General features: G+C 41.3%; 1 protein-coding gene across 1 annotated transcript in view; it reads right to left on the reverse strand.

Annotated features, from left to right (window-relative positions):
* PTPRG (protein tyrosine phosphatase receptor type G) overlaps positions 1 to 12,213 on the reverse strand; it is a gene marked incomplete at its 3' end in the record, with an annotated part of 399,742 nt that overhangs the window by 176,763 nt on the left and 210,766 nt on the right. The window contains exons 3-4 of the mRNA XM_080350803.1: positions 8,284 to 8,463; positions 3,120 to 3,268 (exon numbers count right to left, since the gene is read on the reverse strand). Coding sequence (XP_080206929.1) covers positions 3,120 to 3,268; positions 8,284 to 8,463 — 329 coding nt within the window. The remainder of the gene's footprint in view (positions 1 to 3,119; positions 3,269 to 8,283; positions 8,464 to 12,213) is intronic.

The raw sequence follows: 12,213 nt of genomic DNA on the forward strand, positions 1-12,213 counted from the left end.
ATGGCAAGAAGGAGGCAAAAAGGAAACTTCAAGCCAAGGTGGACCAGGCCTGGTGTCGCAAACTGGAACCTGGCTGCGGATAAAAGTTTGAGGCACATCGACATCTCTGTTCGTAAATGTTACTTCAGAATCAGCCAAGCTCATAATGGCTTCATAAAGCTCAAGTATCACCAGGAAAAATCTAATCAATAACTAAGCAATCAAGACCATATAATGAAAGAATACCGTTACATATGCCATGGTTTGAAAAGGAATCACAATATGCTACATATGCATAAAAGTACTACAAGATAATACGCCTTTGATCCAACATGCGTTTAAAGCAGGAAACAAAAGGATGTTCTCATATATCTTACCAACTAATTTAACATATAAATCATAAAAAAAATATGATCCAGATGGGCTTCAGTGAAGGAAACCAATTAACGTAGACAGTCTTACCATCTGACACATTAGTTGTAATAATAAAAACCAAACAACATGGTCAAACAATAACGCTCTGTATTATATCTGACATTTTTAATTAGTTTCTGCAGCCTCTTCAAGAAAAAAGACTACCAGCAAGCAGTTTGTTTCCCAGAGGAAAAAACATCCAAACTTCATATGCACAGAGCACAGTCTGTGGATGAAGATGATCTATCTGCATTCCCTTGGGATGTGCTTTGGAACTAATGGGTTTTGCATAGTCCACATCTGGTTGCACAATTAGACTCGGAAAATGTTTCCCTTCAGCTGCATCTCCACTGTAACTCCTGCAGACCTGGAATCTTGATACCTGTGTTCTCCTTACAAGCTTTACCTATGTCTGCAGGCTCAGAATAATCAGAATGATTTGGGCTTTGCTTTGGGTAGGACAGGATTTAGGCTTTTCATTTCTACAGCCTTCCTAGATATGCCACTTCTCAAATTAAGTACAGTATTTCTGGTACAGACCTCCCAGCATCACACAATCAGGGTTGCATCAGACAGTTGCAAGCTGACCTTCAATTTGCATTGCAAATTAAAAGCTTCACTATGCATGCTTGTGCAGTTACTGTTTGAGAGGTCTAAGCCCAACTATGAGGACTATTTTTGCATGCGTTGGCAAGAAGGACTTGGTTTCATCACCTGAGATCTATTGGACCTGTCAAAATCCACCCATGAAAATCCCTTCCAGTACATGACTGAAACGCTTAATTCTTGGGCAGGAGGTAGGTAGCATGACAATGGGGAAAGGCTTGGTTTGGAACTTGGTCTTCCTTTAAAGAATAGTAAAGGAATGGCTGTGGGAATTCTGCTAATGCCATCATATGGAGGAAGGTCAGAGAACAGAGGTTCATGTCACTGCAATGAACACAAATCACTTGGAAAATTATATTTTCATTACTAAGATTAACACTAAACCTATCTGATATGGCAATTTATTTTGGGTAGCCTAAATAAACAAGTGACCTGAATTCAGAAAGGCAGCGTCATTATTTTTTATTATTATTTTTAAAGCAGAGAAAATTAGTATTCAAACCAATTGAAAAGAAAATGAAGAATATTTAAACCAAAGTGAAATTATTTCTTAGGAATCTGCCTTTTTCCAAAGTTTAATAGCTTCCATTCATCAAGCCAGCATCTAATAGCCTTGGCATCATAAGAAAGGGTTTGTGAAGTGGAAATACTATTTCTGACACAAACAAGGCAGCCCAGGCTCCTTTACCATCTCCACTCCCCGCAGTTTCACAGGAGGAGTTGACTGGCTCTGTAGACTTCCTGAGTGCTCCTTTTGCCACCCAAAAATAGGGTTACAAAAAATCAGTTTTGCCAACAGAGCTGCTTGACAACACTTGGGCCTTTGCTCCATGTGTTCAGGCGTTGCCCCTTGTAAGAAATTAGAGCTACATCAAGCCAGAAGTTGTTGGAAAAGCTCTCTAAAAAGTAAGAAAATAGAACATCCAATGCACAGGTTTAGAACTGAGAGACAAAAATGGGTTCTGATTCTCATGTGATGGGGCAGTTGGAGTAAGGAGGTAAAAATCAGAGACTCTGCTCATGCACTAGAGTATATTACAACCTCCTTTTACACTTTGGAAGCTCCTTCTCACCTCTGAAAAATGTGACACATGTGACAAATTACAGTAAGCTGGGGGCTGAATCAAGTTCTTGCAAGACCCAGCTCACAAGACAACCATTTCTGCCCACACGTGAACTTTCTGGGCAAGCACAGCTCCCCTCAACCTGCTCACATCCACATGCCCCGCTCTGGAAGTGCTTATCTGCTTACCAACAGGCAAAGGTAACCCCAGATAACATCTGCTTTATCGCACCATGCAAAACCTTGAATACAAAGTAAAAAGTATCAACAAACTCTATTGACACAGAAAACATCGCAGTGCTGACAGAGCGACCCAGGACTCCCGGGCACAAGCCAAGACCCAACCGCACCAGACTCCGCAGCAGCCTGCGGCACCGGGACTCTCCCCATCATCTATAGACCCAACCTTGCGCTCGGCTGCAGATGGTGGCCCAGCCCCGTGCCCTGAACGCTGCTGCGTTCGCAGGGTGCTGTGCCCGAGCTGATGCCTTGCTCTGTTACGGCATCTCCACGGCTGGCTCGGCTCCAGCTGGCTCCGGCACAGGCAGAGCCAACGCACAGCTGTTTGCACAGCTCCGTGTTAGCGCAAGGCAGGAGACCGCAGCTGAATACAGGTAAAGCGAGGGCCGGATGTGTGCAAGGAAGCAATACTAATGAAAGACAGCGGCCTCGGTATGACGGCTCCCAAACTGCTGCTATTTGTTTGTGAGCTTCATGGGAAAGGAAGATTTGGAGGACAACGAGGTCATTTTGTGGATATTTGCAAGGAGATCCTCCCACACATGAAAAGCTTATGGGAGAAACCAGAAAAGTGGCTGTTTGCAACTTAACCCATGGGACGTGAGAGCTGGCAATGCTAGCAAAGCAAAGCTCAGAGCTGACATTGCAAAAGCACATAAGAGATGATAGAGTGCTGCAAGGGCCGGAAGGGCCTTGAAAGTGATATGTTCACTGAAGGAAACGCTGCCCTATTTCACAGTCATCTCAAACTACAGCAATACATTATGATTTTTCCACCCCCCCACCCCACAACATAAGCACATGTCTTTCCACTCACCTCAACAGGGAACCTCTTGCCATTGATGCTGTGTTCAGAGCCAGCCGATCCGTTGCTTTGACCCCAGTGAAACTCCACTTTCTCTGCCTTGAATCTGCCCGGCAACCCAGCACCACTGACAAAATAATCGTCCTTCAGCAGGATAGCAACTGCATACACAAAGCAAGGAGAAACGCACTCTTAGCACAGCTTTTCTGAAGCATTTACAGTCTTTGCTCATTATATTAGAATACTACTTCTAATGCAAGTAAAATGTCAGGTCATCATTTTCCTCTTTACAGGGATTGGTTTAAAAAAAAAAGTCTGCAAGTAATGCTGGCTAATTATGGAAGTGATTATGAAGTTACGTAGACTACAGAAAATTACAAAGTCCAAATTTCTAAAGGACTTTTTGCCCTCTTTATTGGACTTTGATTGAAATTTGAATGGCAAACTCCATCAGAACCTCTTTAATGTGGTTCCAGGGAGTAATGGCTGACCACATTTCTTGGCCTTGAAATATTACTGAAGGTCTGTAGATCACAAGTTAGGAAAAGAATGGATCCTCTGCTTGTTGGATTTCCTCAGTGTTGTTGGGGGGAAAAGAGAGAACCTCAGTGCCCTGTCCCACCTCTACTGCTGGACATGGCACGTACTTGCCTTAATCTCCCTGCTCCTCCTTTCTGTAAAGTGGGAAGAGTGACAATAAAGTTTTTAAGAACCACTCATCAGAAGTCCTCCATAAGAACTTGGGGTTTATTACAGTAACTTCGACATTATTATTACATGATTCAATAAGGGTCAAAAGGATCTTCTTTGTATTTGCTTTCCTTTGTATTTTATGTAACAATAAAAGCTGTAGGTCCAAATAGAGGGCAAAATCATATGGTGGAAGCTGGCACATGTTACAGGGGAGGTCTATAGTCCAGCTAAGAAATGAATCCAGCTTTCCAAAGATCCCTGTCTGCTGCTCTCACTACAAGATCACCCGCCTTTCTAGCATCTCCCATTTCTAACATGCATGATTCCTAAAAATCACTCCTTACAAAATCCTTTCTTCTTATCCCTTACAAAACTGCTGCTTAAAACCAGAACTAAAATCAGAACTATTTTCTTGTAAAAGCCACTGCAGACCACCGCTTGCTGTGTCCAGAATTCTGTCTTTAAAGTTTTTAGGTTGGTTCTTTTGTTTTTGTTTCATGGAAATAGCATAACCCACAAGGATTTCTCTGTGTTCTCAAGCCAAGTGTGTCATCACAACAAGAACATTAATATCAATCCAAATTTATTATGGAATAAGGAGGATTTTATTCATTTCTGGGGAAAAAAAAAAAAGTAGTGAAATAAACGTATTCCTCTGTTGGTGACCGAGCGGCAGGCTTTGCTGCAGGCTGGGCTTTCTGCACACTGTGATTGCCCTTCCAGGACACACTCAGTTGGCTACAGCAGCCTCATCTCAGGTGCAATCGTGCAATGTAGAAACATCTCAACTTTAAATTGTTTACGCTAAAACCCTCTAAATGTTAAATTGCATGAGATGTTCACACGTTTCTAAATTGCGACAATTACATCACAAAGCTATATTCTTCCACGGTTTCTGGTTCTTTTAGCACTCAACGTGTTTGTGTAGGAAGATGGGAGGTGTAGGACTGGCTATAGGATACTGGCTGTGCCAGTCAGGGCACAGCTGGCGGCCACTGCCTCACAGCAGATCTGTGAAACGTGACTCAAAGTACCACTGCTCTCTCCCTTCCTAGAAAAATTCTCAATGAGCTCAGCAGCATTTTAAATACTGAAAGTCTCACTCAACTGGTTATAAATTCCATAGATAAAATTGTAGGAGATGAGGAATACAGGAAAAGCAGATTTGTGTGCATCTGTTAAAAACCTCTGTGGGGATTCAGTTGCATCTAATAAATATTTGATAGTTCCTAAATCATTTATGGCTCTGTCAGGGGTCATTTTACTTGTTTTAAATGAATAATTAAAAGGATAATTAGGAGGATGTACAATCTGAAATGTTCATCTAATTGTTCATTTTACAGTATTTCCTACGCTGCTGAGCTGTACAACACATGTTCCCATCACCTTCCTATCTCAGCAGCATCCCCTTATTGCCACTGATTTGGGGGCTTCCCTCTCCTTCACATCATTTCTAATATTCAGGACTGGAATTAACCAAACATCACCTTACTGAGTTTCAGGAGTCATTGGTTTTATCCAATGATTTCTGTACAGCACACAGCAAGGAATCAACCCCCAAAGCCCATTGATTTAAAATACTATATAACTGAGATTTCAGACCCAAAGGAGGTGCTGCACAGCCCTCAGGATCACAACTGTCTGATGCCATTTGCAGGATCAAGGCTGGAGCTCTATGCCCATCACCCTCATGAGAGCAAAAAATAAACCTGGATCCAAAGCAGAGCAGCTCTGACGGGCCAGGGCGAGCCAGAATGATGCACATCATGTAGGAAAATTACTTAAGAAAAATACACCTCTGGCAGAAGTTTTGGTAGGTTTCTCTGAGTGGAAGGAGTTTTTAGAAGCTCTCAGTGACCTAAAAAGGAGTGAAGTGGTGATATCCGTGTAACGCTGGTGTGGGCATTGCTCCCACGGGTGCTCTCTTCCCACGGGGCAGGTCAGGCTTGGAGAAGCCTCATCAGCCTCAGGCCGGCTGATACCAGCGAGCACTTAATTATGCGGTGGCACAAATGAAAACAACTAATGCAAATGCAACTATGAAATGTGCTTATAGTCTCAAAGTGATCTGTACCACTTGGGAACCAGCTACTACGGTGATGAAATGGAACCCACATTAGTGCCTTTGCTAGTGTAATCATGCACAAAAGCATTTCTAGTCGAGACAGAGGCTTAATGAATCCATTTCCATTTTCTGAAAGAAACACTGTTTTCTGTACATTGTCTGCCCTTTACCTGATGGGGAGTGAGGGGGAAACAAGAAAGAGCACAACAAATCTAAAGAGCAGTAACATCTTTACCTTTAAACATTTCCAAGCATAAAAATAACTAATTATTCTATTCCCCACCCCCAAATTACTAGGTCCAATAGCAACAACAATAACCCAAGCAACGCATTTTCTGCCAGTTAATGAGCATCAAGGTTAAGGGCCTTCAGCTTTCCCTTAGACCCCTGTCTCCTTTAACCAGTCATTAATTGCTGAGGAATGCCCTCTACATCCGTCACCACCGCTTAAACTGATATTTAGTTTACTATCTCTGCCAGTCTGCAATATGAAGGTCTCATGTGGCCATCTGCTCCAAGACTCTGCTGCCAAAAAGCATCGCAATTTATGGCACAACCTGCCTCTATGTTCTACCCACAAACCAAAACATCCTAATGCTTTGCTGCTCTACCACTTACCCATCTTAAAAATTAAACCCAGGCAAGTTTCTTCGAAAGGTCAGAAAAACAAGAAAAGGAATAGGACTCGGTAAAATAAGGGAGGAGTTAAGAGCCCAGCAGAAGAAATCAGGGATGACAGCAAGGCAAAAAGAGTCTTCACGTTACCAGTAAAAGGCCGTAAGTTACCAAGAAAAGTGACAGTTACTGTTGCTCTGCGAAGCAATAACTTGTCAGCAAAAATCCATACCCCAATGGGTGAGGAAATCAAATACAGCAGCAGTGCTAAAATCACCAAGCAGAGGAGACTGAAGATACAACTTTCTTTGCCAACTGCGTGGAAACTGGAAAATTTGCTGGCATGTTTCAGTTCAACATGGTTTCCTATTGTACGCGCAGCAATATGTTCCTATTACATGTACAGTAGAGCATTAGCACCTTCCTTAGACTAATCACTTTCTAGTAATATTTCTAATTATGTTTATTGCTGGTTACTACAAACACCCCTCTGTGACCAAAAGGGCAGGGTGCATAACATGAATAGACGAATTAAGCTCCAAACTTCCAGAGCATTCAGCCTTGCCTGAACCTCACGTTGCTACAAAGGGCAACTAAGTCAGGATTTCAAAGGAAACAGGAACATTTCTTAGTGAAGCTGGAAAAAAAACCTCAGTAATGCATCAGAAACCCACTCTACTCTTGGTGGTGGTTTACTATAAATGGGTTTGCTTTGCAGTGAAAGAAACCAGGATCACAGTGTGTCACTCCATCTCATATTGGGGGCAATAACTCCAAATTCCTGCTAAGAACCTGAATCGCTGGAACTGGATCTGAAGCTCTTGCTGGACTCCAGGTTGGGCTCAGATCCAAGGTCCCCTGGCCACAGAGGGTGTTCAGAGGTCACACTGCGTGCTCAGCTGCGTTCCAAAGTCCCGGAGCAGGTACCTGCCCTGGGTTTTGCTAGCAGACCTCCGACTAGAGACACGTTACATAAAGCTCTATAGAGATGCGTGTCGAATGTTAACGAAGATAAAAATATACTCCCAATAAATAAAATTGAATTAATTAGTGGTTTAATCCAATTCCCTAAAAATACCTGACCTTGTCAAGTGAAGAGGGTGGCCTTATAATTTCTGCTTTTTACATTTTTAGAATTAAAGAGTAATCAAATGCATACAGCTCTGCATATAAATCAACCTTGACCTTTTGGTGAACTGTTTTGGTGAAAATAAGCAGTACTTTGACTGTTCTCTTCTATAAAAGCCAGAACAGACAAAGCAGAAGAGGATTCACTTCAGTGAAGAACATAGTGCTATAATCATATCAGAAACACATTAATAAGCCCCTACTACTCTGAGTAGTTATTGCTCTTTCTTTTCTAAAACCCTCCAGTTTCTAAGATTTCCCCTTTCTTACAAAAGTCTGAGCACCTTGCATCTCAGCATTCTTTTGGATTAGATGTTCCAGCCTCCCAAAGCTGATAATTCAAGGTTACACCTTGAAACACTTATGCAGCTTTTTATTCTGAGGAACAACTGACTACCAAGAGAATTATTTTATACTGAGAACCTAAAAAAAAAATCCCTTAAAAAAACCAAACCAAACCAAAACAACAACAAACCCTTAAAATCAACCTGCAGAACTAGCTTTGCACAGAATGCAGAGGCAGATAGTGACTGCTGCTGGAAAATTATATTAACAAAAAAAAAGCAAGCAGCAAAATCCAAACAACAGAACAATGAAAAAAGAGGAGGGTGGAACATGGTTTGAATTTTTAATTGACTGCAGGCATGCTATGAAGACAAACAGAAAAGAACATACCCGTTTTTCCTGTGTTTTTCATCCAAGTCTTGTTCGAAGATTCATTGTCAAAACCATCAAGCTGCAGCTCTTGATACTCATCTCCGACATGTGCCTGATGGTCTATGATGTCTATGGGAGACTGGTGAGACCCTCTGCACTTCTCACTGGAAGTAACCCAGTGATCAGGACCATAGGTACCTGTCAAAAAATACCAATGCCAATTAACATTCCAGTGGCTCAGCAGTTCTGGATAACTCTTAAGGAAGAGGATGAAGCACATAAGATCCCCAGGTAACTCCACCGCAGTTACATTTCCAGCATTTGAAAGAGGTTAAGACTTGTAAACTTACGAGGAGATTGAAATCCATTATCTTTGCACAGCACTCCAACTTTGCCTCTAGCAGTAATGAACAATGCACCCCCTCCCTTTTTTTTTTAATTACTATTCTATAAAACTATCTGCAATTCCCAAGTTCCTCTTGTGCATATGTTCTGAATTAGCATGGTGCTACAGAAACTTTCCTACAGCTTCAGCCTTAATCTATTACTATATAGTTTATCTTTTCACATGAGGCAAATAATGTAACAGCTATCCATTAACTCATTTGTGCAATACTCTGCTTAGATAATATAATCTTTATTAATGACCTCATTTCTTTTGAAGGTTTTGAAGCCAGAAATGATTAAAAGGAAGAACTAAGCTAAATGTTTATTAGTAAATTTGAAGAAAACGAAAAATGAAAAAAAAAACTTACTCTAGATGAAGTAAAGAGGACAATGACCTATCAGGAAAATACTGTAACTGTCTTTTGCTGTTGCTCTTACACGAATTTTCTGTTTTTCTTATTAGCACAGCCTGTTCTCACCTGATGTAAAGGACTCCCTCAAAACAAGTCAAGTCAAACAGCAGTAAATGAGAAGCTCCAAGGACTGATGGGCAGCATGTGCGTCTGTACCTGGGCACGTCAGAGCCATCCATGCTGCATGACAGCTAGCCCAAAGCTGACACAGAGCCAAGCCCTGTCATCTCTCCTCCCCTCTTCTTTTTTTGATTAAAATAAAATGACAGGGAGGAGTTTAAGTTCTGGAAAGCAATATAAACTTCTACAATCTGTGAGTCCATTGCTTGCCGCCATGCAAGGTCAGTAGGAGAAGAGCGTGCTAGAGCGGCACAGAGAAGTGACTCCAGCAGCCTCTGCCCCAGCACATCAGGTGTTTGGCAGAGTCCTCATGGGCTCAGTATAATGCTTTAAAGTATTCTTCAGTAGTTTAAGATATCGCTGTTATGACAGCTGCCCAGCCAACTCGCAAGGCACAGGAGGAGGAATGCATCCTGCTCCTGTTTCAGAGCTTCTGCCAGGCTCCAGATCACTTTTTGGTGTATTAAGAGTCCTCAACCCCCAAATTGTTTAACTGAATTTTGTGACAGAATTGCATGGGCACTGCTGCTGGGAGAAGGAAAGCAGCAGTGTCTTAGGGTGTGACAGTGGAGTGGCAAGAGATAGTATTGCAAACCATCACTAAATCTGCCACAGCCCTAACTCGCCCTGCCTATTCTGCGAGGTTCTACAGCACGGTCAATAAAAAATATGTAAACATCAAAGGTTTCGGGCAAAGACCACCACATACCAGCTCTAGATGCAATAGAACACAAGGGATCCTCAACAGCACACACAGGAGGATCTCCAGTGAATTTCAGATTTTGCTTGTGACCTCCCTCTCCAACTCTTAAATTGTATTAACAGAGACTAAGAGATTACTTTCCTATGAGTGCAAACAGTGGTTTAAGATCCTGAAAAAAACAGCACAGGGTTCTTTGTAAAGCACTTTTCACTCACAGTTCTTTAAGTGCTTTACAACATGGATCAGCACCATTATTCTCATGTAAAGACAGAGAAACTGATGGCCTGAGGAAGGAAGCAATTTGCCCAAGCTCATCTACCAAAACCAAGTTACAACCCAGAGTTGAACTCTGCTCTCCTGAGACTCCAATGTCACTCCTGTATCGTACCTCTGAACTACACAGTCAGCATGGCTGTTCGATAGGCAGACAGCAGTAAATGATGCACCAATATGCATTTATTACCCTTGCATCTGAGAAGCATATATAAATTTAATTAGTGCCATGCAAACCCAGCAGTTGTGAAGGCCAGAGTCTTTGGCCCCTAGCTTTCAACCTGTCTAGTTGCAAAAAGCATTCTTCCTATCGTCCCGTGGGCTAATGCAGGACACTTAATCAATAGTAAGACTCCGTGCTATACTTATCACACACAAATGTTGTATGGTAACCAAACCAACAAGGGAGTGTTTTACTTTCAACTACAATTAGACAAAATTACAACAACCTCTAAAAATCATTTACATCATCTGTCCAGGTTAAAAATCAGTTTCACTTATCTCATGGTTCAACATGTATTGTCAGCAAAAGCCACTTCCAGTTAATTTCCCAATATACCACAGCCAAGGCGAACAGAATTATTAAAAACCCTACATGGGGAAAACCAAACATCTCCCACTCAAACACATATTTTTCCTGATTCAGGATGCTCTTACTAATTGGTTCACAGTGAATTAATTGGCAAGTCAGATTTGCTTGTCATATAACCTTGCACTTACTCCATGAAATTTAGGAGTTTGCTTTAAAATGTTTAGTACTACACATAATCATCAAACCTGCCAGCTCCCGTTTTTTGGCTTTGTTAAAAACATGTTCAAAAGCACTCTGCCCACGGAGGCTATCGCAGTGGTTTCAGCTGTGCATTCAAAAGGAGCTGCACACTCAAATTCTTATTTGTAAAGTATTTTGGTGACCCTTCAGCCAATGGGGATAATTATTTATTTTTTGAGCAGGCGGATTTATTTTATCAGGGGCTGTAGGGTTCCTTCCATGCATCTTGTCACAAAGACTTTAAAAAAATACTATAGCCAGCTCTCAACCAATTTGCACTGAAAACTGTCTTATCAAAATTAATAAAATAAGCCCTAAGGGTAAACAAACCAACCAACCAGCCACCATGTTGAATTAAAACCTCAAGCGACTTTGGTATCTGGACTGACTGTCATTGAAATGTAGCTCTTCATAGACCTTTAAAGGCTTTTATAGCTTTGTAACATTAAAAAAAAATTAAAAGTCTGCTTTCTCTAAAATAAATTTAAATTGTTTGGATTAGTTTAATAGCAATTCATCTATTTCTATAAATACAGCAGCTTCACTTGGTTCTAAATCTATAATTTACAAAATAAAAGCCTTGCAGTATCTGCTCTCTTCATGGGATAGATAGTATTAGTTTTCATGCATAAAATGTTTCTGCATTGGTGCTGAATTATTAACGAAAAATCTAATGCAATGAAACTCTCTCAGCAATTCAAAACCCCAACTTAGTGCTGGTGCTCTGATTCCAAGTCCTGACATCCCAAATTGCAGTCATAAGGCTAAGCTCTGATTTAGAGGTTTAAGACCTGCTAGTTCAAATCAGCACAGGATTATATAAACGTCTGGGTTTTCCATTAATTTCTTTCACAAGTTTTTGATATGCAAATTATTACATGCAACATGACCTACACCATTATGGCAGCAATTCTAGACAGAAATAGAGGCTGTGACCCCAACATCTCCATTCCCAGCAACGCAGCATTGGGGCCATCCCAGTTTTAACAATTAGCATGAAAATACAAAAGCGGAGCTGGGGTGGTGAGAGGAAAATTTTCTTTCTTTTGAGACCACAGTAAATGTATTATATCCCATACCCTAGAAAAAAATAAGCTCAACAACCTATAAAATGTAATCAAGAATAGTGCAGTGGGATTCATTTATTCACTGGTAGCCATCAGAAGGTTTAAGCCTAAGTGCCTGCTTTTTTCCATGGACATTCAAGAGCAGTTTTAATTGAAACTGATCTTCCACTACAGATTTCAAATTAATTCTTCTTCCAAGCGTCTCATGCTCCA

Source organism: Nesoenas mayeri (genome assembly GCF_963082525.1).
Source record: "Nesoenas mayeri genome assembly, chromosome: 10".
NCBI classification, from domain to species: Eukaryota; Metazoa; Chordata; class Aves; order Columbiformes; family Columbidae; genus Nesoenas; species Nesoenas mayeri.